At 36.0% G+C, this 27,257-nt stretch overlaps 1 protein-coding gene across 2 annotated transcripts in view; it reads right to left on the bottom strand.

The window, feature by feature from the left end:
- The window catches only part of RB195_003968 (uncharacterized protein), a gene marked incomplete at both ends in the record, with an annotated part of 46,826 nt that extends 20,078 nt beyond the window's left edge, over positions 1-26,748 (bottom strand). Inside the window, 6 exons of one of the 2 annotated variants that reach the window (XM_064201862.1) lie at positions 5,447-5,526; positions 7,564-7,693; positions 21,472-21,579; positions 23,071-23,170; positions 26,410-26,474; positions 26,728-26,748. In XM_064201862.1, coding sequence (XP_064057742.1) covers positions 5,447-5,526; positions 7,564-7,693; positions 21,472-21,579; positions 23,071-23,170; positions 26,410-26,474; positions 26,728-26,748 — 504 coding nt within the window. Of the gene's footprint in view, positions 1-5,446; positions 5,527-7,563; positions 7,694-21,471; positions 21,580-23,070; positions 23,171-26,409; positions 26,475-26,727 lie in introns of those variants that run through there. The other variant, XM_064201861.1, reaches the window with a different exon arrangement.
- Positions 26,749-27,257: the final 509 nt, after the last annotated feature.

Raw genomic sequence — 27,257 nt, 5'->3', positions numbered from 1 at the left:
CCGGACTCACAGAAACCTTCTCGAAGAGTCTGAAATCTTTTCTTTTTTCTTTTCTTTTTTTCTAACGTTGCTAAAAAAAAAGTTACCGTGCACCTAAGCCCAAGCTTGTCGTTGTTCCCGTGAAAAAAAAAATAGAAAAGAAAAGAATTCCATTTGTTTTTCGTGAAAGGACCAGAAACAATAAGCAAAACCGTTCAGCACGCGGGATGAATGTGAAAATGAATGGACGGAGGCGAACATGGCTTACATGGGAATCGGAAAAGAAATCGTTTGTCAGAACTGAAATTCAAATTACCAGCACCCTGTCACTCATTTCGATAGTGCATTTTGCATTCGAAATAACCACCGAGAGGGAAAAACGAGAAACGAGACAATAAGGCAATATAATCGGAGAAAAGCGAACAAATGAAGAATTATGTAAGCGCTCCAATACGGTGCAGCATAATATTCAGTTATGGTGGTTTTTTTCCCCCTCTGCAAGTCCATTTAACGAAAATTGCTTTCCTCATTCGATTTCATCCTAGTAAATGAAGTTCGTTGGCATTAAAAACATGAGATAAGGTCAATTTAGTTGGAGAATGGTGAGCATAAATTGCTACAGTATCCCAGGACTTCAACTTCTTCCAACTATTTTTTTTCTTAATCCAAGATCCATACTTCTTCCAATTAAAGCTAAAAACCTAGAAATAGAAACTAGTTATCGAGCTATTTTTTCATCTACAGCACTTCAGCACATTTAAAAATTAGTCCTTACTCTTCCGCAATATTTTCTTTCTCACATTAAAATAAAAGGATGAGGGATGAAGTGGAAGGAGCTGACCAATTCTTCCAGGGATGCGCCCACGACTTCGATTTCAACTTGGAATTGTTTGAGGGGGTGGGAGGTAAACGATGTTGATGAATCCAATGTTTTCATCATCCCAGACAACTCTGGCACCAATTCATCGACCACTTAAGGAAGAAACGTTTGGTTTGCTCCAGGCCGGTTCCAAACAGTCGACCGTGTAGTCGCAACCGATCATTTTACCAACTGCACTACATTTTCCACAGTTGCTACAATGCTTTACCTTACCTCGCACCACACCTCAAATCTTAAAGGGTTTTAATGGATCCCACTACATGCCGCTTATGTCAAATTGAAAAACTTCAAAAAAAACATTAAGAATTTCAATGTGAAGCAGCTCGTTTGTGATATATCCACATTTTTACGGTGCTGTGCCAGTTCTGATTTGGAATTCGCATGAGAATATACTCATTTCTGCTCTGAGAAAGGGAAAGTTTCGAGTTCCTGGGTCGATGTTGATGTTCCTTTTTGCGAAGAATAGGAAGAATCACTTCCACTACAGTACACAGCAGCCACCACATGAAATACGAATCCAAACGATAGAGATAAGACAAAAGATGTTTCTTTTTTACTTGCTGTCACAAGAACGTCCTTACACCGCTGCACTATGGACGTAAATTTGCGTAAATCTCGCAACACGTACTTACTCAGTACATTTAAAAGGATAAGCGGTGGAATTTGTGGTGTTTTATAGGACGAAAGAAGGAAAATACACCCTAGAGAAATCAGAACAAACTTTTCAAACATAGAAACAACCGGAAGTGCTTCATCAGCGAAGAAGAGATTGTTGCCGAAGAAAAATATACTTTCCTAAGAAACAGGAAAAAAGTTCAAGCAAGCCTATTTGTGAATCAGGAAGAAGTTTCCAAGAGCGTTTAGCTTAAAATTTGCTCCAATTCCCTAGGGACCATCAAAGCACATAAGAAGGTTAGCTTTAAAACTGAGAAGAGATCGCGAAGCATCAGAAGACTCACTCGCCATTCCTCCCTATCCTCTCTTGATATTCCAAACAGTTGATTTCAAACTCTACAGTACTCCTCTAAGAAAAAAAAAGTTTCTAACGTAACAAATGATCTTTCCATTCGGATATAAGAAAAACTACAGAACTGTGGACTTACGATCTTCCAGATGACAAATACGCTTTGGATTTAGTGTCGCTGAATGCGCGTCCACATAAACGAACAACGAAAGACAACGGCGCAATATCTAGTTCTACCGTAATGATCACATGACCATAGTATAAGGAGGCGTGTTCTTTGTGCTACTCCATCGTGCTTACTCCAGTCGTGAATTCCGAAGCATGTGGTGTGATTTGATGGTCTCCGGGGGATTCAGTGAAAGGCAGCAAATTCCATGTTAAAGGCAGCGCACCAAAAAATTGATCAAGTTGGAACTTCTCCACTTTTAAGATACAGTAAGCGTTTAAATCGATTATGGCCACGATTCCATGCTTAATTCCTCTCAGCTGTCCCGAAAACTGCGTGAAAAACGGCTCCGGTGATCGAATTTTCCTACGAGGCACCCAGCAACAAGTCATGTGTGCAGGAGCAGGCATACCTGCCGCTAGTGCGAGCGAGCGGATGTCCAGCTGCTGTTGACACTGTCTTCCCTGCTTGCTGGCCTGGAGGACGCGGCGCGTATGCCTGCTCTCGTGTACGTCACACGTTGTTAGGTGTCTTGTAGGAAAATTTGATCAACAGGGCCGTTTCTCACGCTGTTCTTTGGATAATTGGGTAGGGAGGATTTACTTGATTGCGTTCATACTCGCGCTCTACACTCCTTACATTATCCATTCGTGGCGGGACTCCATTATTCGCCAAGTTCGTGGCTTAGCCACCTTTAAATGTAATTTTGAAACTTTTTCTCGGTTTACAAATGATCTTCTGTGTTCTTACATGAAACGTTAAAGGTGGATTGAGGAGTGGGATGTATGGAATTGGGGATTTTGCCAAAACTAGCAATCAGTTGCTCTAATCTCTATAAATACATCCATAAGTCCAGCAATGGGATCAATCGCCCTTGTAGTACATGTGTTACATCCGTTGATGTAACAGTAGATAAAAATTTAAAGATGGACAGCTGTCATTCGATAGAGTAAACAAAATACGGACAAAGAAAGATTAAGTGGTGTTGTTCTTGCAGGATACAGCCTAATATTATCCGAATGACTTCCGTAAAATTCCACACAACTCTCCTTTCAACGGCAACTCTTTCGTAGAATCTTCATATGTGGATGTCAAAGAAAACTAGTGCCGTTGTTGAAAAATGATGCCCGTTATAGGATAGCAAAGCAGTCGACAAGTGTCTGGATAATAGCTCCCTGTGGATGAGCCGACAGCACCCACACACGCACGCGCACACACACACACCCGCCACCCTCGCAGCAATGCGCGAAAACAATATTAATGTTATTATTTATTGTGTATGGTTGTGAAAATGATCGAATAATTGGCCACATATGCTCCCCTAGCTTATTATTCATACGCTTTATGAGATTATTAAGGGAATATTCTAGAATAATATTGCTCTGTTTCTCATATTGAGAGAATATAAGGCATCATACATGGTGAAGGAGGAGATCCAGAGTACCGCAGCGATACCGGAACGGGGAAAAAACCAATCAAAAAATCGACTATAGGAGGTCTGACTGCAGCAAGTGGAGTTTTTCTCATTTTTCCTGCTATGAATTTGTCCTGAAATTTGATCTACACGGTCAAGCGTTAACTTAACGTGTAGAAATAATGCAGTCAGGGACGGAGTTCAAGTTCTTCGAGACAGACGGGGCTCTATGATTTTTTAGAAAACAAATATTATCGGGGCCTGCTACGATAAAAAACGATAACCAGGAAAAAAAATAAGATTACAGATAATAATAAGTAGAATATATGAGAAAATAATAATAAGAATAAAATAATAAAAATAATATAATATAAAAATCTAAAAATAAAAGGTAGGAAATAATAATAGTAAAAATAGAGTAAAAATAATATAGAATAATAAGATAAAATAATAGGAACTACAAATCATCCAGTGAAGTTTTTTTAAAATTAAAATTATCTCATTATTTATATTTATTTTTTAAAATTCAAATTATCTCTTTATTTCAAACCTTCAAGTCTTTTATCTTTATCGACTTTTCTACTTGACGCACATATAGTAATAGTAATAGTATGCTGTAATAGTAATTGTAATAAAAATAAGTAAAAAAGTAAAAAAGTAAAAAAAAAGTGAAAAAGTGAGTAAAAACAGAAGCAAAACATATTGAAAGTCCATATGGGCTCGTTACGGAAAGTTCTGGAAAGTCCGAAAATTCTGAAGGTTCCTTTCTCCAGAAAACCACATCATGTTAACCTATATTTTCTGGTAGCGCTCACAATAGAAAAAAAGTTTCAGTTTTCCATTATTCCAATCCTCTGGGCGTAAAAACCTAGAAAAAAATAAAATCAAAATTTTTAGTGTCCCAGTGATTAACCTATAACCGCGAAGATATCGTTCCAATAACGAGACTTGCCAGAGCCGGCCACGGATCGAAAATAAGGTTCCCCTCCTGGAAATTTGTACTTTAACTCGTTTCTAATGCCCTGGATCTCGTTGGCCCCCGGTTCCTGTCCGCATTAGAGCGCACAATCGACAAGGAGTGCCCCTAATCACCTCACGTTTACTTTCCCTCCCTCTTCTTTCACAGTGAATTTAATGAGGGAAGGAATTGCTAACTCTTAGGAGCACTACAGTATTTTTCAGCTATAAAAACCATAGTGGGGAACTCCGGGAATTCTTAGAAATTTTTCCTTTGGTTCTGTAATGAAATAATAAGCAATGTAAAGAAATAGACGACGACAATTGTTAGAAAAATCTGCGGAAAAAAATTAGGACAAGAAAAAAAACAAACATTTTATTAAATTTCATGTTAAATTTTTTTTAATCAATAAAACAGCAATAAATAATAATATAAATAAAATTTTCTAAAAATTTATTCAGCGAGAGTTTTTATAGATTGTTCATTTCTCTAGCAGATGCTGGCTTTAGTTTATTCAACTCATGGATTAGTAGTAAAAATCAGTTCCGGACAGGAATGAAGACCGTATAAACAATGGTGATGAGAAATCTGTTGTTACTACCGTCCTCTTTTTCGTATCCTTCACTTTTTCACGCATTTTTACTCCTCATAGCGGTAAAATAACCCCGAAACGGTGCCAATGTCGCTCTTCCTTGTATCCAGGCGGAGCAGATCCGTGAACTTGATCGTACCGTTCTTACACTGGTAACATTTTCAGGAAATATACCACTTATATGTATTTTTAACATAGAATACTCACCTTTTAGCAATCGTCACATGTCCGAAATTTGGAGGAGATGATTCCAGAGAAAAACAGAAAAAAACAGAAAGAAAACAAAGAAAAAACGACGAAAAAAAAAAACGAAAGCTAACGAATGGTTTTACAATGCCAACCAGGACAATGCGATACACTGGACTATCCACAAAAAAACGAAGGGTTGGGGAAAAAAATCGAACAAGAAAGAACAGAAAATAAAAACAAAAAACAAAGGTGAAGCGAATATAGGAGCCGACGAGACATTTATCCAAAAAAAAAACGCACTCACCAAAACCTCCTCGTCCTCATCTGTCCATTCATCATCGAAATCATCGCCAGCGCTTGATGGAGCCGGTTGAGTGTTATTGGCTGTAACACAAAGAAAATAAACCTATTGCTCCTTTTTTTTCAAGAAAAATTTCAATTCTTTCCCAACATTTCGTTTACTTAACTTTTTGTCCAGAAAATAATCTTCAAATCAAATCTTCTTCAATAATTTCTTTTCTTTAATAATTTCTTTAATAATTTTTTCTTTAATAATCAATCTTCAATAAAAATTTTTATCGTACGTAAAATGAGACAAAAAAAACCTAAAAAGTAATGAGTGCTATATGCGTTTCACACGTGCTCAAGGATTCTAATTAACATTAGTAATCAATTAATAATTCCATTAATAACCAATTAATAACAATTAATTTATTAAACTTCGTTCTCTTTTTCACCATAAAAGTGTGCTAATCGCGTTTCAGGGTTTTTAATCATTTATTTGTTCATTCATTGAAAACACCTGCAGGTGTGCCATAAAACAAAAAAGAAACGAAAAAAAAAACAAGATGGAACAGAGCTCACTAGAATTTCGCCTGAATTTTACACAACAAGACTGGCCCTCCAAAACATAAGGGGAGGTGGGTTTGCAGGTCATTCTCGGGCTACAGAAGGTGAGAAATCCTCACGCGAGATCCCTTTCCCAGACCCAGAACGCTAGGGTAGATGAACGGATACCAGGGTTTGGATGACCAATCTAACCTCGAACGGAGGAATCCGTCAAGGACCTTGGGCGAGCGGGTGGGGGGATCTCGAGCGCAAGGGCTTAACGCAGGATTTTAATCAACTCCAATCATCGACTGAAATTTTTGAAATTAGATATTAAAGCAAACGTTTTAGTTGAAATTTTTGTGATTTCCATAAGAATAAAAGAAGTTTTTTTCATGGAAATCCGCGAAAAATTTAATGGTAAAGTTGCAATGGTAAAATTGTGGAGTCCACGAATGAATGATAAATTTCATCGAAAATTAATGCTAAATCATCTACGCATCTCTGCGGGAACTTCGATAACACTAAGCATCCGAGAATGTTATGTTTCTAAGAGATATCAAGGATTGTAGCAGTCACGGAGCAGTCAACAATCACAATGTTTCTACGGTACACTTACTTTAAGGTAATATTAAGTCTTTTCTAACAAACAACAGCATCTGTGAGGGAAATAGATCGCTAGGTATTTGTTGACCATATTTTTCTTTTAACATTTTTTTTTACACATCGGATAAACTAATTCCAGCAAAGAAACCACAATTCCAACCAGACTATTTCTGCAAAGTTATTTGTATCCGGAAAAAGTGTTAGAGAAAACGAAATAAGCAAAATAAAATAAGCGGAATTTATGTTCCTCCGGAGAAAACGGAGAATTAATAACCTATGGGCGAAATGGCTAATAAAAATTGCAAAATTGTCTGAAATTTCCAAATTTCCAAATAGGCAACAGTATCTATGATTGTGAATTTAACGGCAACGAATTTGAGTTATGCACTTCGAATTTTTTCGAATATGATTTAAAAATGGCTCAAAGTGGATAATTCGAGAAATTCATTTAAAATTACTCTTAAATTCTTAAATTTTCATGGATTCTGAGTATGCTTACTGGAAATCGGAAAATTTGATCAATGTACATGATTTTAAATAATACAACGCTCATTTTCTATTTTATTTTCCACTTCAATTTTCTATTACACTTTGAAGGATTTTCTTTTTTTTTCTGTGATTATGACAAATAATTAGGTTTTCAGAAGTTTCGCTAATAAATTTAATACAGACCAGCGAACAACGCCTTTGATCTCCTAGTTCTCCAAGAAAGGAAGATTTTCAAGTTTTCTACGCAGGATAAGGAAAGAGGGCTATGGATGGGTCTTACACATCTTCTCATTTTTTCCCATTTTTATCTTTGCCGTTTTTTAAGCGCTTGGTTTTTCCAGAAGAAAATAACAGAATCTTAGTAGAAAATAAAATGGCAATTAGCCAATTGCAGCCTAATCAAGCTTTTTTCTTACACATACACTAAAAATAGTTCTTTCATGGACAAATACTACGGCTCCGTGATCCGAGCCATCTGATAGGGTTCGTAAAACAAACTTGTTCCGGCGCCAGTGCCCGAAGTGAAGGGTGGAACGGAAGTGGTTGGTGGTGGCAGTGAAAATCCGGACGTTCCCCAATCGTCAAGCGCTGGTCGGGAGGAAACTTGCGGTATTGATGGAGGTAATGGCTGAAAAGAAAAGTACTACATGGAAGTTGTACGGTAGTGTTTGGCAGAGTGTTCACCAATTTTGTTTTTCACACAATTTTTCACTCACACAATTTCGAGTACTAGTTTAGCCTCTAGATTTTTATAAACATATTATTATTATTATTATATTTTTTCATACTACATAAAAGTTTTCACTCTGATATCGTACCTTCTTTTTATAAATTAAGAAAATTTGCCTCTCGTAGAAAGCTGAATGAAAAAAAGATCTCAGACCCAGACCCTAAGCCCCATAGCGAAGAACGGTGAGGCAAAGCTGCGAGAGAGCGAAAACTCAGTCTCAGAGTATTTCCTTCGTTCCTCAAAATCCACAAAGCACATTCCCGTCAGCTCACCTGTTCCTCGCTGCTAAGAATTTCACTGTCGTCCTCCTTAATAGCTAGCGGAGGTGTGTAGAAGGTGACCGATTTCATTTCTTCCAATTCTGGTTTTAATGTGCTACATGTATGTCGTCGAATCATTTGTCGACGTCGTTTCTCCGCCAACAGACGAGCGGTCTCCTCGGCTGTGACCAGGATTGCAGCCGCGTTAGGATCGGCTTGATCAACCGCTTTACGTAATCCGGACGCGAATAACATTACTGTAGATTTCGGAGGAAATGACTGTTTCGATAAAGTCTCACTCGTTGGAATCTAGAATCGACGACCAAAAAATATCAGGGCGAGATTCACGTTTTTCAGGTCAGCGAAAAAAAAAACGGAAGTACGACAGGAGAGGGAGATAACAGTAGATACAGCGAATAAAGTATGAACAGCGGCGCGTAGCTCTGCGCATATAAAAAGAAAGCGACAATAAACGTAATTTTTATAGAGCATAGTTGAGAAAAAAACTAGGAGCTTTCAAATCTCGTACAGAAATTTTGAAAAAATAGACCTCAGACTTCTATTTTTTCTCCAAAATCTTAACGCCGAAGCGAGGAACAGTGAAGAACTGCTGTGAGAAAAACTTAGTCTCGGGAATTTTTCTTCGTTGTGGAAAATTATTCCTCAGGGAGAAAAAGTGATGGACTTATAGCTATCGCATAAAAATACTCATGGAAGATTCTAAGCGGAGAAGGGAGAAGGTGACAGAGTGAGCGATAATGAGCGAGCGCAAGCGACATACGAAAAATTATTGATGAGCACCGGAAAGATACGCTAGCACTGCAAGGTTTGACCGTAAAAATCCTAAGGAATCCCAGAATAATCGTTCTTGGTCGCGTAATTTTTCAGAAAAACATTTTTAGGGGGGTAGGGAATGAGTCAAGCCGAGTATAGACTCTACTTAAAAAGTGATAGATGAGAAAATTACTGCACTTCCTCAAGCAAACAATTTATTGTCCCACAAGAAAATCGGATGTCCTCATAATCCTGGGGGAGCAGGCAACCGGGTCCTAGTTTAAACTATGATGTCAGCTTAGAATAACGGATTTATCTATTCATACATCAGTATTTATGTTGTACGCGTTGGCTTTTTTCCAGTTTTCCGGTGACCAGAAACGATTAGGAAAGGCTTTAGTGGCGGAGAACGTCTATAAATAAGTTGGTCGTGTGGAGGCCGGCAATAAATCGTACGAGTCAATGGGGTAGGTGTTTTTTTTCAGAGTTTAGATGGTCAAACTAAAATTAGTTCCACAAATCTTACTTTCAAACCATATTGGAGAGTGTCCAGGGAAGAGAGTGGATAAAAAAAAGGTTAGAAGAAAGCATGTCCAGATCCATGGGGAGCAATAAATTCCAAGTATTTGCTGAGCTTTTGAGGCAGAAAAACATCCAAGAAGTTCTCAAAAGCAACCGCTCAATGAATGACAAACACACACACATAGACTTCGTATAATTCGTCAAAGGACATCTTTTTCGGGCTCACTTTAGCGGTATTGGGTGAATTCTATGGAAAAAGTACAACATTAGGACATTTGAATAAAAAATGTCATGAAAACGGGCAAAATATCTCTGCGCTTTTACAGTCGCTAAGGGTTATTCATTATAAAAATTGAAAAAAAAATCGAAAATGTCTAAAAAGCCACTGCAAAAACTTTGAAAACACCTTCTAGATTCCCTCAAAAGCAACCTCAGTGAAAATTCCCACTGTCGACTAGCCACCAGAAGAAAGTGTGGTTTGGAGTGTAGTTTATAAGCGAAGACGCTAAACATCTGCTGCAAATCCAGAAAAAAAAAGCACAAGGATTAGGAGGAGCAGTCGAATGATCCAGCGAAGCACTAATTACATCTGCAGAACATGAACATGAGAACAAGAGAATGTAAGCATTCGCTTTTCCGAATTTTGAAGTTCCGAATTCATCAATAATCCATTTCGGCGCCTTAGTTTTACTGCCGTTATAGGTGTAAAGAGTTGCGTCGTCGGAGAAATTGATCGGTTTTGTGCTTTTGATAAACTTATTTTTCTGGATTTGTAGAAAATGTCTTACTTTTCCGCAAACTAAGTTACGGACCTCATTTACTGCAGGAAGGAGTCGAAAATCGCAAATTTACCTAAACGCAACCTTTAAAGACCACAACTTTAACTTCATAAAGCTCTACTAGAAGGTCGAGGCACCTCGATTAGTTTTATAGTCGCTCTTATGGGTGTAAAGAGTTTTGTTGTCACCTTATTTCACCCCGATTATTTGTTTAAAAATATAGGAACTATCTGTATGTGTTATTCAAAGTTACGGTTACTTCAGTTACGATCAAAAATTGATTTCACGTCAAAAGCAGAAATTATGAACATCAATTACGCACAGCTTTGCTTAAAGCCCTGTGCACACATATGTCGACCGGATAACACCGATGTATGCGTTTTTTATATTATATTTATATTTTTTTTATTATATTTCAAAACAATTGTAATTTTTCTGTGAATGGGAGTTTTGAAGACTTTAAACCTTTTAAATCAAATTTTCTTTCTTACTAGGGAAAAAATGCCTTGTAATAAACAAAAATGCAACAAAACATCCTTCCAAAAATCTAGTATAGGAGAAGTTGTAGTGCCTTTTTATACCTTAGTTGTTGGAGATTTTGGATACACTTAGAAATGAGGCAAATTTGTGGTAGTGAACAAAATTTATTCATTTAATTAAAAAATTCATTTAATTCATTTTCAAGCAAAAAAAAAATCAACTCGGTCTTAATTCCGAGTGAATTCACTGAATTTAACTGTGAGTGGACGTTTTGGCAAAAAGAGTACATTTGGAGGTACGTGCGGGAATTACAGAGGAAGCGTCGCGTACTGCCGGACACCATAAGTAATTCCTGGATATGGTCGGGTCAAGGGTCGGAGCAGTTACGTAAGCGGCTGCCTTCGGATCGCCGCGGTCCAGCTAGCGGTTGCGATCGGGTTGGGACCATCGTCTCGGTTCAGTCGAGCTGCAGAGATAAGTGGTGCCAGCAAGGGTCCCATCATGATCCTTAGAGCCAGCTCCTCCGCACCGCTATGAGCTCAAATACGAGCTTACGTGACTTCATCGAGCTTCATATCGTTTTGAACCGATTATATTAGCGTTTTTCATGAAATATTCACTTATTTAATTATTTAAATTTTCGCATATTAGCGTTACCCGTAGAATATTCACTCAGTCCTCTTATTTTAATAGGTTGTATCTAAATATTTGATAATTTGATCTATAAAGAAATTAAATAAAGTCTTCATTACCAAATAACGTAGTTTTTTTTTTTTGAAAAATAAAAAAAAATCAGAATTCTTCTATGAAGAAACAACAAGGAAGTCAGACTTTGGAAAATAAAATATTCTTATCCTCTTAATTTATGTACGCGAGTAAGATACAGTAATAAAAACAGATACAGTAAGACATCAGCGGACGCGATGACCGTTTTCACTGATTTATCTAACGCTAAACATATAAGAATCCTAGGAAGCATATGTTTTGAAGGTAGGCGGGCAATTTTTGTCGGAACACATGGAAATCCCGGGGTCACTACCATATGTTAAAGTTTAGTCGTGTTTTTTTAGACTTTTAATTGGAACCATGTGCCGAAAATCAAACAATCCGCAATTCTATTTTGAGCACAAATTTTTCGTTTTTTTTTCGACTTCATCTTTTCTATAATTAGTGCGGTCTTACGGTGAAGCCGTCAATTTTTGGAATTTTTGCAGAAACCGAGATTGATCTTCTTGAAGGTATTTTAAATGTTAGCATGATATCTTCCAATTTTGATCTTCCTTCTTTTCTTATATTTGAAGCTCTTATTCTATAACGTTGTTGACATAAAATTGTTCGAAAAAATCGTCTCCTGCTCAAAATCTCAAAGGGATGGAAAATTGGTGAAAAACGGCGGGAGCCAATGGTTGGAAAGTGGACAAAAATTTTCGGGAGCTTTAAAATATGTTATACATTGATAGCCATAGTTTTCAATTACTGTATTGTAAAAAAAAAACGAATAAACCTGGAAATAACAAATAATCCAGACAACAATGGGACTTCGCACCTGAGGTGAACGGCAGGTGACAGGCGAACATCATAAATTATCTATGGATGAGCGTTTTTTTAGTGGAAAACACGACAAAGTTCCAGTTTAAACAGAGGTTTCGGTGTCTTTCCAGGAATAAATGGAAGTATGGGTCTTGGTCTCCAAATTTGAGCGTAATCACATCTAGTAATCCAGAAAAAGGCCTAAGAAACAACCTTGTGTGATCCTATCTCCCCAACGATACAACTTATTACGCGATAGAATGCGGGCGACTCCGTCGTCGTCCAACATCCTCAATATAACCAATATAAACCAGATGAGCAGCAGAAATTGCCCTATCTACCCAAACCCGTTGCGGATCGCCTTCATTTTAGTGTCCGTACTAAGTTGCATCGTCAGGGACACCGGTTCAACCGAGTCTGTTTTCCGGAATACTACAGGGAATTGGGTGTGATCACGCAAATATTCATAAACTACGCGCTTGTCACTACTTATTCGCTTGAAAATCCACACATGATAAATTTCTGGACACTCTGCTTCCCAAAGAAGGTGAATTCCACTAAGCATTTCCCCGCTTTCGCAATTCCTTTTGTGGGAACAAAAAAAATTGCTTCAAGGAATTTTTGTCGGTTTTTTTTTCCTAAGCTATTCAAAATTCCCATTCCACTCAGGACCTTGAGAGAATAGAAACTGAAATATATTCGCTATTGTATCAAATATCTACCAAAAAAAAAGCGGCACTTCATTTTTCGTTTAACGTTGCACATGCTAATGAACGAAGGTAACGTGATCTTCCAAAATATGCGAAAAACATAAATTTTTATTTTTTTGGGCAGCTGCTTTAAAATAAAACAAAAAAATCTAGAGGATTTGAAGCTTCCCACATTGTTCATCTGGAAAATCCTATTTCGTCTTAATTTCATTTACATATTAATAGAAAAATTTCCTTTTAAATAGAAAAGGACGTAGACCGACAGGCAGATACACACATTTATATCTTCTGCAATTTTTTGCAACCTACAAAATTTTTCTTTCATGGTACCAAATTATACAGTAACACTTTTCTTGTAACTGAGATACCCTACGGTACGGTAGCAGTACGGTAGGAATGAGAAAAGAAAATCACGGACTTAGTAGTGGCTGATCTTCACAGATTCTTCAAACTCTTAGAAGATAACCAATGCTGCAATCAATAATCAATAAAGCAAATCAATGATCATATTTGTGGGACATTTGTCAATTAGAAACTAGAAGTGGTGGTTTTTTTTTTCTAAAAAAGAGAATTCGCTGCAGGATGAGGTTCCATAATGTGAATTTGGAAAAAAAAACCGTCTACGCTACGATTTCTACCGTAGAACCCAAAAAAAAAATAACGGAGACAGCCCTTAGCCGCATCATCCGTAAAGAACAACATGAGGATGAGACGAAATGAGGCGATCTACTACGGAAACGATGTAAATTGCTATTTGGACAACATGACGAGAAAATCCACTCGACGCACAAATTGTCTATTTGTTAGGGGATCTCCTGGGAGTACATAGTGGATTTAGTGGCTTGGGCGGGGGCGCGGGGGAAATTTCCACCAGAATATCCATTAAATGAGAGGATATCTCAGGAATGAATTTTTTTTTTGCGGAAAAAAGCGAATGACATCTCTACGAAACGAATAAGAAGTGTTCTGAAAATAACGATAATTAAGATCTGGAAGTAACATTTCCTTAACAGTAGCCTTAGGAAATTCAACTCAGCAACATTTTTCTCATTTCCTGAAAAGATACCGGATTCCGTAGAGCTTAGGAAAGTCAAGGATCTACTGGCTGGCGAAAGGACTAAGAAGCCACATTCTTTCGGATGTAATTGACGTAATTTATCGCGGTCACACGAATAAACTCCTAGTAAAAATTTCAATGAACAATTTTCTTTGATTTTAAGCTCTCTAAACTTATATAAATATATCTTACATAAAAATTATAGAATATTCTACGTGGAAGTTCTATAATTTGTATGTATACATACTTATTTATTAGAAAAATATATAATAATATTAAATGAAAAATAAAAAATAGAATAATAATAAATAATAGTAATAATAAAATATAAAATAAAATATAACATTAAATATAAGAAATCTATATTTAGCGGCAGTTTGAAAAAAAAATAATGGGTGGGGGATAATTATTTAGTTACTCATTTGCAAATAAACAATTAATGAACAAAGAAGTAAGTTAAAGTTAACTAGTTAAATAGTTACTAATACCGTACAAGTGGAAACTGTTATAAAGAAATAGTAATGTAGTACGTACCCAGACATAGCTATCAAACCATTATACTTTCCATTTTTCTAGCACCTTTACTCGGTTTTCTCAGAATTTTGTTGTGCAGCTCTTTCTCTTTTACTTATTCTCGGTTAACATTTTCTTTTTTATAAAGATATCACGAAGAAAAGGGCTAACACGTTGGCATTTAGGTCCTACTAAACACAACATTACAAATGGTACACAAACGTAACGATATTGTGATTATAATAATAATAATTTATAATTATTAGTAACTGATAAATGCAGGCTAATATGTGTCTCTCCGAGGACCTCGAAAGGGAATCAGGGTGGACGGACAGCCGATAGAACTCGTCGATGAGTTCTGTTACTTGGGCTGTACGCTGAAGAACAACGGCAGCTACGAGAGAGATGTTCAGCAAAGATGCGCTAAGGCCACTTCTGCATTTAACTCCTTAACGAAATGTCTATGGTCGATCTCCATCACCAATGAAGTCAAGCTGCGAGTCTACCTATCCGCAATTCGCCCCATCATGATGTACGGATCGGAGACATGGGCAGCACCATCAATGGTTATGGAGAGGCTTGACTGCACGGAACGAAAGCTGCTTAGACGGCTACTTGGCTACTTTTGGCCTAGGATATGCCACAATGAAGATCTTTACGCAGAAATTGATGTGGTATACCGGCGGATGACACGTGGGAAACATCAACATCTTGCACCGCCATCGAAAGTGCCTAAAGTAAGTCGTCTTCGCTTCTTTGGTCATATATTAAGGAGACCGGCAGATCGCCTTGTTCAATAAGTTCTGAGGAGTTTGTCGGATTCGGGCTGGAAGAAGCCACCTGGTCGAAAACGGAAGTTCTGGACTGAGGTGGTAAAAGAGGACCTGAGAACACCCGGCGTGGATAGGCAGTTCAGGCGAGACGTAAGGTTTCGCAGATCATGAAGGTTCGGCAGAATTATGCACAAGAACGGCACACCTTAGTGACGATCCGGGTAATCGCGTCAAGCAATAACATCCGATAGTCGACTTATTCAATCCAATTAGTGACTAATTATTTTTCCCAGGACGTCTAGAACAATGAATGCAGTTTCTCCAGCCTATAATCTGTTCCAATCGAACACGCGTCGCGGTCACAAGGTTGAACATAAGCGCCAGGAACTATAGACGCTCATATATGATCATAAAATGAAACATTTATATTAGTAAAATATAACAGATGTCGCATATTCTATAATAATGTATATGGTAGAAAAGCAAGACGTTGCGTTAGGCAGAGATACAGCGCACATTACTGTAAACGGACTGCAGTCGCTCGGCTCAACACAGTCAGCGCTGACTATAAATCTGCGCACGTATCGGAAAATTTAGAAAAAAAACCAATTCCCTTCATTCACGTTAAAGCAACTTATTTGTATATTCAAAAGCTCTGTCGGAGCACCAAATAAAAACAGAGGATTTCTAGGAAGAAGGATTCAAAATGACGATTCTATGAGTTATAGCATCGATTTAGTGCACCGCGGAAAACTTATGACGGAACAAGCATTGGTGACCCGAAAGAAAAACGGATCCTTAGGAGATTTTGGGAAGGACACTGCGAAAAGGAAAAATAGTTCCCATTTGGCTTAAAAGAGTTACTGTAACCAAAAGAAGCACAAGTTCACATGTACTTGTATATTTCAGTAAAATTGTACAGAAAACGTACAAGATTATAAATTGATACATATTATATGTGATAAAAGTGATCTATATAAGGTGAAGAGATCAAAGAAAAAATTAAGGAGGCAAGGAATTGAGGGAAGATCCTCTGCAAGAGCATATTTTAGGGGAACGAAAGCACAAAATATTGGTAGGGAGGAGGGATGGTTACCATCTCACAAAAAAAAAGACTCTCATTCTGAAAAAAACACGAACTCACGCGAATTCCATGCTGAAAAGCCCAGGAAAAGTTTATTTATGGCTGGTCAGCCATTTAAATCCCGCCCGCCAGTCAAGTAGTCTTCAATTTTAAGTATAAAAATGAATAAATCCACCGCCTTATCATTTAAAAACAGCTGTATCGGAAACCAAATCATTCATGCCGGCTATTATGGATTTGGACGAGTTATCCAGTGGAATAAAAATCCGCTGTCGATGTCGAAGTGGAGTTTGTTAGGAGGCACATATTATTATATATAGTATATTAGTATATATTTCTTATATTATGTTAAAATATAAGAAATATTACATTATATTATATTGTATTATTATTCTAATATTATTGGGCATTGTTTCATTGTTTTATTCATGGGCAATATTCTAATATTTTTTATATTTTAGTAAAAATTTATATTATTTTATTTCATTATGTATTACATTATATATTTTATAGTATTCAAATTATTACTGCATTACTTATATACTATATATGTAATGAAGTAATAATTTAAACATTAGCATTAATAATGCAGTAATATTATACATTATATTATATATTGCATTACACGTCCCAGATATTATATTATACGTTGTTTTTATTTGTATTTATTATTATGCACTATATTTATTATTTACTAGATAAATTCAGCAAAATAATTTTGAATTTTTCTCAATTATTTATCATTATTGTTAAGATATCTGTAGAAAGTGGTGGACAACACCTAAAATTAGATCACTGAATCCACAAAAATCTCTATAAATCCTAAATCCCAAATCACTTGAGCGACTATTTTCAAATTTATTCTAATTAATGTATACATTTTTTGATTTAGCGATCTGTTGGCTTCCATGTGTAAGCAAAGACAATTCTGGACGGCACCTACGAAAGACGAAGTGAAAACTAAGCACTTGAAAGAGCGGAGGAAGCTGGCTGAGGAGTCTCGAGGCGAAATGTTAAATGAGATCCTTCTTTTTCGTGCTGGATTACGACAGCTCTTGAAATTTCATCGAAAAATCTGTACCATGCAAAAAAGTATAGTTATTTCTACAAGTTGCTGTCGGAAGTCATCCATAATTCCCCGGGAAGGGTCATTTACAATCTATCAAGCGTGCCGTGGCCATGTGCAAATCCTCAAGAAAAAAAAGAAGAAACATTCTTCTTCTCTTTCTTGAGCACGACGACATGGGGAAAATTGCAAGAATTCTCGGAAAAAAAATTGACACCGGACAAGTACCACAATATTGAAAAATGAACAAGCTGAAATCTATAAATACAGTAACCACCCCCGGAGACACAAAGCCACGAACCGAATATCCTGGCTACGAGAAACTGGGAATACTGAATGTGTTCGAGTCTTGGAAAAGCGCGTGACCATCCGGAAATGCTAAATTCCCATTCCTGGTCTTTTTCTTCTAAAAAAAAACAGCGTTAATCTTTCTCTTATGTCTTTTGTCAGTATTTCCTGTTCGTTTAGTGACCAGATGGATTCGATTAGCAGTCACATGCTTTGTCCTTATCAAATTATCCAGAATTTTGCTTCGGTTTCGACTGACTTCTACTTTCAGGACCCTCTTAACCAGTGTAAATGTACGGAATTAACCCAGTTCCAAGACTACGTAGGTAGTAATCCTCCCAGTTCACCCCAGTTCTCCATGCCCGACTTTTAGGAAACCGCGATATGATGTCAATTTGGCGAATTAATTAAATTTAAACTTGTATCCGTGCCCATTATTTGGAATTTTCAATTTATTTCACATACGTTTTTTACAATCACTACCGTAACGCGGTCCCATCTGAATCCTAACGTAACCAGGACCATGGAACAGAGAAAATAGGCGCTAATAACTCGCAAAAACCAATCTCTTGAGGAGTATTTTTTGATAAAAACTAGAAAATTAAGGAGTAAACTAAAACAAAAAACGTAAAAATGTTACTAACCTTTAAACTAATCTTTAGTAAAAAAAATAAATTGAATTTGAAGAGTACTTTTCAGACTATAAACGCTTCTATCAATCAACGAAGTATTTGGGCAGTGAAATCTATTTCAAAAAGAAAAAAAAAGGAAACTGAATTCATTCAAAAAAAGAGGCCGAAGAATCTCAAATTTTGGCCACTTCATCAACCATGATGTGGAGTGCGTTAAATTTTTCGGGAAAAGGGGAAACTGCAGTTTCTTGCAATCAATTCGAAAAAAACACAATTTCTCCTCACCGAACACAGTTACCGTAACGTAATCAAGTGGAAAAAAATAAAGCAACATCATTTAGAAAATAAATCAATACGGAAGTTGTTGACATTTGAGTTTAAACGTCTTTCGAGAGAACTCAAACTCTCCAACGAATGAGGTAAAATTGTTTTTGTTAGCTCTAAAAAATCAACCCTACAGAATTTTTATAAATTTACACAGAAATTTCAAAGCCTCCGCCTATCACAGCTATTTTTTTAATGATTCTCCATCAAAATTTCGGAAAAAATTGCTCCCAGCTGCATTTGAAGTTTCCTAAATGCATATCGAAGAAAATTTAAAAATCGGCCTATTCAAAATTCCATACATTTTCGCGGAGTAAAAAAGTTCGACGCCGAGTCGTGGTTAGAAGAGTGTAGTGCAAACTTGCAGCTCTTAATGAGGATCCTTTGAGAATTTTCCGGGATGTACGCTGCTGAATAGTACAGCAACAGCGAGTACAATCCATAAGTAGTTGTTACGCGAAGCTAAATTTGAACGTTTTAATGACAACTCGTACCAAAGGAGTGAGTAGGGGGTTAAAATTAATTAATTAAATTTTTTTTTCAAAATTAAATGTTCCTAAAATAAAATTAGATAAGTGGGTTTCTTTTCTTTTTTTCTTTGTTTTCTGGTGCACAGCTGCTGGATGTGAATAAATAAATAAATAAATAAATAAATAAATAAAGAGACTAGAATAATTGACTGAATTCATTTCAAAAAAAGAAAAATGTTCATTTAAATCAATTACTTGTAAAAAGCACTGAACTATGAGCAAATGTAGTGGGCGTGGCTTATCTTCCAGAAATTTGACATGTACGAAAAGGGAAAATTTGTGATTTTTCTCCGATAATGGTCCCGTAATTTCACTACTAAAATATCTTCTTTTATTGTAAAATATATTAAAATAGTTAAAAACTAACATTTAAATATAATATTTTCGTCAGAGAAGTACATGTAAATACTTTTTGAGCGTAGTGTTGTGGGTTATTTATGTTTTCCCGATAAAATCCTCTGTTGCCTTCTTTTCCATCCTTTATTTTTAAAAAATTTTTGTAGCCCCTGATGCAGTCCCATAATTCTACATGATTCCCTCCATTCAAAAGATATACTTTGTGGAAATAGTACAACCATTTGTTTTTCGTAAAGACGATTCACAAAAACTGGCCGGCACGGAGTCGACGAATGGACTTATAGGCTCAAACTGTTTGAAAAGTGGATTTGTGGAGCTTAAAAAGAATTAAAAGCAGGCGCCTTGAAGGTTTATAGGAAATTTGAGCAGAGGTAATAAAAAAATCATTCGGTTGAGGAAAATCCGTCCAGCGCTGCCCTGGTAAATATGTATTTTTGAAGAAGTTTTTGAAAGAAAATCCTCAGCAAAACGGGAATTTCTGGAATTTCACAAAACGCAAATTTATGAACTCGAGCACTTCGATATTCGTTCGATTCGTTCGATGTAGGGGTAGAAGTTCCAAAAAACTCATGGGAGGTATAGAAAATCCGCGAAAGTCATATAAGCGGGCGATACCCGCAGGGCACCTGCTTTTTCCTTTCCTGAACTGTACTTAAGGATCAGAAGAACGTTGGATAAATACCGAATTATGAAATGAGCGAATAAAGTGACTTCTCCAGGAACAGCCATGAAATCAGGAACTGTACATTTTTCAGAAAAATTTTGAAAAATAAAATCTTCTACTAGCAAGAAAGGTTCCTAGACGAAAAGAACTGCACGGGCTCGTAGACGAAATTGATGAACTCTTTCGCAGCGGCCGAATTTGATTGTCGGACGTAATGGGCGTGGTTTGAGTGGGCTGTTCTGGACGAGATTCTGTGCGAATCGTTCTTCTGAATTATTTCAGGCCGAGGCGAATATTCCCTCGAGAGCGTCCACTAAATTCGCCTTGCAAATTGAACACACGCTCGCCGGTTAGAACATCACAGATGAAATCACTTCCTGAGATTTTTCAGCCGACAAAAAAAAAACACGATCCAAATTCATATTTCATCAAAATTCCTTCGAAAAACGATTGAAAGGATTGGGAATTGAGGATGCGTAGATTATGGAAATCTCTAAGGATGAAAACAAACAGGATAAAGTCTCTGCGTTACCTTAGTTTTCAAAGAAATTCGGATAAATAAAGAGCGATTATAGCCGAACAGGAACTACCTCTAGAACAAGGTATCAGCGTGGATTTTTCCCGAAAAAAAAACAGACCATAAGAGGAAGTGTGCCGAAGGACAACACCACAAATCTGTATCATTTCATGTTCGGCTACTAGCCCTCCGCTATATGACTCAAGAGTGTGAGCAGTGAGACAAAAAGGAAGTGATAAGGAGATCACTGACCTATTCCCGGGTCCCAAGTGTGATGTGAAAGGAAGGATAGACTGGCAGATGAGATGAGAGCATGTTAGCTAACCCATGGTGGTCCTGTCACGAACTCTACAGTCTCGCAGGTGACGATACTCAGGGACCCCATTGTTAACGATGTAAACCACATCATTGACATAACTACCTTACGAAGGATCCATGGTGTACAGTACCGTATCCTAATGCGTTGAAATTTCATACGGATTTAATTTCTTATGAAATTCTGCGGCAATACATAATTCGTTATTTATTTTTTAACCACAAAGCGTCGGAACTTTGTAAAATTTAAAGTATTGTAACAACTTTTTGCCAAAACTGCATTATGTACTCTGTCAAGTTTGACGTAACTCCCACAACACGCTTCATATATTCCTGAAATCTTCGATGAACATGTCGCTCAAATCCAGAAAACTGTCATCCGAATTTCTTCAAGAATCAAAGCAAAGTACGAGAAGAACATCATTGGAAGACTTTACACACGAAAAATGCTGTTCGCATGTCTTTTTTTAAAGACTCAAATTCAAAATCATCGGAGCATACCGGCGGAGCTGTAGGTGGCGCTCCAAAATGAGGGACAACGTAGGATTCAGGGAATAGACCGACTTGTCCTCTGGAATTTCTTCCTTCCATCCAACCGCCTTCGACATTCTGAAACGGAATAACTGGTATTTCATACTAAGTCGTTGAAATTTTATAGAGTTTCAATTTTCATAAAATTCTCTAGCAAAATATAATTTTTTCACTTCTAAACATCATAAAAAGCAATATTCAAGAGATATAAAGTAAAATCATGAAAAAAAAAACAACATGTGGTTCTCCACAGCAATGCAATCTCGTGAAAAATTAACTGCGGAGAACTCCTTTAGTATAATTATAGCAGAAAATCCTTAACTAAAATAACTGTACAATATTTTTAGGCTAAACTATAGGAAAACCTCGTACACTCACTTGAGTGCTGCAGAAATCTGATCTGTTACAAAGTTGAGACGAAACAGAAGTGGAAATAGTTCTACGAGTTCCTTTTCAAAAAAAAAACTACTTAGTTATGCAGGTTAACAATATTTAAAAATATTTCTTGAGAAATTTTGAAATTTTCATGTGAATTACAGAAATTACAGAGAAGAAATTAAGGAAAGAAACTCGATCCGATTAATTGGAACTCGTTGTGAAACTGCATTTATTTCTTATAATTCTTGAAACTCTTGAAATCTGCAGGATAAGGACCAATTAAAATAAGAAAAATCTTGCTAGAGTATGCAAAAGGAAGGTTATACCACAGTTCAGGATCGGTTCAGCGGTAACGTCGAAAACAAGGATAAATCGGGTTTCCCACAAAAAATCCGGTTTTTTTTTCAGTCGTATGTATCGGCACTGAACACCTTCGCCTGAACTCTGAGAAACTTAGCGGATTCATTCAACTGTTACTGTTTACAAACTGTTTACAAGACCACGAAGGGTTATTTCCACTATTTCAAAAGAAAATAACTTGTAGTACGGGAATAATATTCTTCTGAGGATGTCTTGTTTACCAATCCTTTTACTTTTATATCAAAACCGAGATCAACCTTTCTCCTCCAAGAGACGATCGATATCAATTTTCTGTGGATTCAGAAGAGCTTAGGCACCAAAACGTAGCTTCTAGCGACTTTTTTTCTTGCTCACAAAGTGCAAAACGGTGCTGCGAGATATGAAAGTGGTGACGTTTCAAAGAATTGGTGACGACTAGATGTCCTAGAGAGTCTGTCGCTCCTAAAACACTTTGAAGAACCTCAAGAGATGCTTCCAAAAATGGAGGCGAATGTGGAATAAGCAAATTTTTCCCAATGCTGAACAGTTTCAAAGCGTAGTTAAGAATTTCTGAAGTAAAACTTTTGTGAATTTTTCGGATAGGACCGCATAGCAAAGGGGAGCAATTTCCGAGTACTCTTTTCTTAAAACCTCGACGTCGAGGAGTATTTAACTGTTAAAATTCAAAAACAGTCCCGATGCCGAGGTTTTAATATTCAAAAAAATACATAATATTAAAAATAAATAATATAAAAAGTATATAAAATTATATTAAAAAAACATGTAATGCTTTATTTCTGCAGAGATGAACGTTTTTGAGCACCCAAATCAGGATAACAACAAATTACTTACTCGCCGTATAACAGTAAGTATTTCACCGGCGCTGATGCTCATTTCGCCAGAGCCCGGTTGTGCTTCGAAATCATATTCGGCCTTCACCTGGCCGCTCATTCTGAAATTTGGGAAATTAATTCTGGAGTTCTCTAGTAGTTTTTGTAGAAAAGACATATCGAAGAAAAAATTCAGAAAAAAAAGATCCTAAGAATAAGGAGAGAAAGTCAGAAATTCAGAATAACGCTTGAGGAGACTTCTGGTATCCAGATCTTCTCAACGACTGGAAGTTTTTGTGCCCAGAATTCACTGGCAAGAAACGATAAAAGCTCTATACTCTTTTTTTCTTTGCACAATTTTAGGTCCTACTAAATTCCGAAGGACTCTATTTAATTTCCATTATGCCTTGGGCACTGATAAGTATGTAAAAAGAATGAAAATCGCGAAAAATGTTCCTCCATAGGAATCCTTTTCTTTCCTTCTTTTTTCTTTTTCTTCTCTTTTTTTCTAAAATTTTTTAATGAAAAATAGATCGTATTTTTTGACAGACAACTGCATATGAACAAAAGAAACACACGGAAATGAAGAAGATCGCTGAAGGAACAGGAAATGTTGAAGTGAAGATGTTCATTCTAAGAAATATTTGGAAGCATATTAAATGCATATTTCCATCTGTTTACTTATTTATTGCCTTCAATGGCGTGTCAAAAAAAACAATGACACGTGACAATGACAAGCACAGAACAAATACAATAAATACATCGTGAAAAGATACAAAAAAAAGAATACAACGAGTAGGGATAATTTCTGTAACGTGTACATTTTTTATTTACAATTTCAAAGCTGATGGATGTCAATTACATGTCTTTCACTTTAGTTTCAGCCAATCCTGTAAAACGGAATAGTGTGGAATTAAAACGAATCCTCCAGGATTTAGTGAGACTTTAAGTTGCTTAATATGTACATCATGGATATGTACAGCCCATAATATAGCCCATAATCTTTGCTTATTCGAATAGTCGACTACTCGAATAACATATTTTTCGAGTAGCCGTTATCAACAGCAGTGGAAAAATTTCGATAACACGATAACAAAAAAAATTTATTGAGATACAAAAAAAAACTATTTAGTTAAAAATGCTGTATTTAATTATGTTTACCTATGTACTTACACCATTGTTGGATTCGCCACTTTACTAAAGAGACTTCGAATATTCGAAAAATCGATCACAAACAATACAATAACATTCGAACATTCGTATATTCGATGCGTCTTTTAGCAACTTCCATGCTTGAATTTTTTTTCTTTGGAAATTTTAGCCCTTAACTTGCAAAATGATTGCCTAATTATGAAATTTATGCGTAAACTTGTTAATTACTACCTATCTGTTTAATTGTATCTGATTATGACTTGTGACTAATTGATTTTTTTTTAATACGAGCAACTAAGATCAATCGATAGAGAACATACATGGTTTCAATTGTACATTCAGCGAATTTTGCTTAAAATTTCAGCATTTCCTTATGTGAGAGTAAATAATAAACCAAAAAAAGCACTAATTTGCTGTTAATATTCCCCTTTTTATTTTTTTAAGATTTTAACAATAATTTAATATTTTAATTTTTTAATAATTTGATTTTAATTTTAGTTTTAATATTTTTTAGTATTAACGGCTTTTTAATAATAGATTTTAATAGCTAATATTTTTTTAAAAATTCAATTATTTAACTACCACGATCTAACAGTGATCAGACATCACAGGTTTTTTCTCAGAAGAATAGGTTAATTGTACCCCATTAGCCATTTATTTCATTGCTTAAATTTCAAAAATAGGGAAAAAATGAAGTAAATAGTAAAAAAAATTCTTTAGGACAAAAAAAAATGCGCAACTTTGCCAAACCAAAGAAAAAAACTCCGCAAAGTAATTTTTTAACTACCAAAGCCAAAACTTTTTTCCTCACTTAATTGAAATGAAGGACTCGTACACTAATAAACCCTATTTTTTAAGAGGTTTTACTGATATCGAGATACTGTTGCATTAAGATTATCAACATTTTTATTCATATTCTAAAATCGCAGCCTGATACTAGTTTCATACATATTATTTTTTATATTTATTATTATCATCATTATTTATTATTATTTGTTCTTTTATTTTTTGCATGTTGCATTTGAAAAAAAAAACCATTGCACGGTAAAAATAAAAGAAAAGGATAAAAAAACGAGAAAAAAAGCTACAGGATTCGAAAAAAAAGAGTTTCGTGAAGAGTGAACGATGACGCTAATCGAGTGAATCGATCTGATTCGATGTGGTTCGTTGGGATGAGTCAGATGAAAGAAAATCGAGTCACTCATCAAATCTATTAAGAAATCAATAAATCAATGAATGGTTGAAAGCAGGCAGAAGCGCTCAACAAAATATGTACAAAGGAACAAAGGCACACGAACGAGGATCGGATCATCATGTCATATACGGGACGAGACGGATCGATTCCATTATGTACAAAACAAACACTAACGGAGAACATATACGACGATGGCTAGGCGGATACTTAGGTAAACGTGTCCAGTGCTTGTCCAGCAATACTTGTGGTCACAAAAAGTACTGTGAGTTCTCGGTGAGAAACGGTAACAACGTGGAATGTGCAATTCAGGGAACAGGAATAGTTTGCAGGCGTATACAGTTGCATAGAAAATCTAATGGAACTAGTTCGTTTTCGAAATGTTCAACGAACACAAGAAATCGAATTTCTCTAACGGTCTGGTGCCTCTCGGTTAGGTGACATCCGGAATTCTTTTTGGAAAAAAGCAGAAAAAAAAGACCAATAAACTTGCGTTTCAGGAATAAAAGACTGCCATTTTCCGCTTCGTATCGTTCCGCTCAATCGCGGATGACTCATCCGACGACATCGCCGTTAGCGATGAAATAAACCGGGCAAGCATAGCGGTGTGTAAATTTAAAACTATCGATAGGATAAATTTCGGAGAAAAAAAAGCAGAAGAAACATCCAACAGATATCAAATTTCAATGAGACTGACTCACACCTTTCCGAAAAAAAATAGTGATGAGAAAAAATTATTTTCAGGAAAAACAGAAAAAAAACATCAAATTTTTGGGTCTCTTAGGGAATTTTAAATTTAATCAAAAATTTCTAAATTTTTCTGGGGATTTCGAAAAGCAAAGCAAGAAAAGCGAATCGTAGCAAATTGGAAGAGGATGATGAGGAAAAAACAGGAAATATTTATCTTTTTTTTGTGTTTTTAACGAATATGCTTACACTGATGGGAAAATTCCCTTGTTTAGCTAATATTGTATTTCTGGAAGAAACAATAAATTTTCTATTTGAAAGAGTACTCACATGACAACTCGTACACTCGCCGTCCCATTAATATGCGTTTGGCCGAACGTTGAGACGATACCGCACTCAATTCATAGAAAATTTCCATAAAATGCAATTGACGCTTTAAAAATGGTGCTTACTATAAATTGGAAAACACAGGAATCTAAGTAACATTTTTCCAGAGTTTTCCATTTTTTTAGGATTTGGAATCATTCCTTGTTCATTGTAGCTCCATGGTTTCTTTCCGCTTCCTCATTATTCTCAACTGTCTCAAATAGAAATTATTAGATTATCAATAAATATGCAGTTTGGCCAAAAGCATCATAAAAAAATTACAAGTAGCAGATTTCCACACATTTTAAAGAATAGAACTTCAAAGTTTGTCTTTCCATGGCAAAAGAAAAAATCGGCAGCATTTTCTATTCTTTTTTCTGTATGTAAACATTTCTGGAAAAGAGTCGCTGGATTTCAAAATTCAACGAAGGGAGCCTCAATTTCGTAAGTGAAAATTGTAGACTTTACAATTTTCACTTATAAAGATTCTTTTTTTCTGTAAGAAACATTTTATAACATTCATCTATAAAAATAGGGTTTCTTCGTTGAGTTTTTAAAATCCAACCAATTTTTTTTCTCAGAAATGTTTGTATGTAGGAAAATAAAAGAAAACTCTGTCCATTTTTTCTCACAACGGAAAGATAAACTTTAAGATGGAAGTGTGTGGGAAACAGGTATTTGTAATTCTTTTATGACGCTTTCGGTCAAATGGCGTATACATTGTTGTTGATTAATAAGATTGGTTTTTTTCTATTCAAATCCAATAAAAATCCAACAAATTGAGGAAGATAAAGGTAAAAGCAAAGACGCAG

Source organism: Necator americanus, chromosome IV, assembly GCF_031761385.1.
Source record: "Necator americanus strain Aroian chromosome IV, whole genome shotgun sequence".
Taxonomy (NCBI): Eukaryota; Metazoa; Nematoda; class Chromadorea; order Rhabditida; family Ancylostomatidae; genus Necator; species Necator americanus.
The sequence above is the reverse complement of the archived record's forward strand: the minus strand, read 5'-3'. Positions and strand labels throughout refer to the sequence as shown.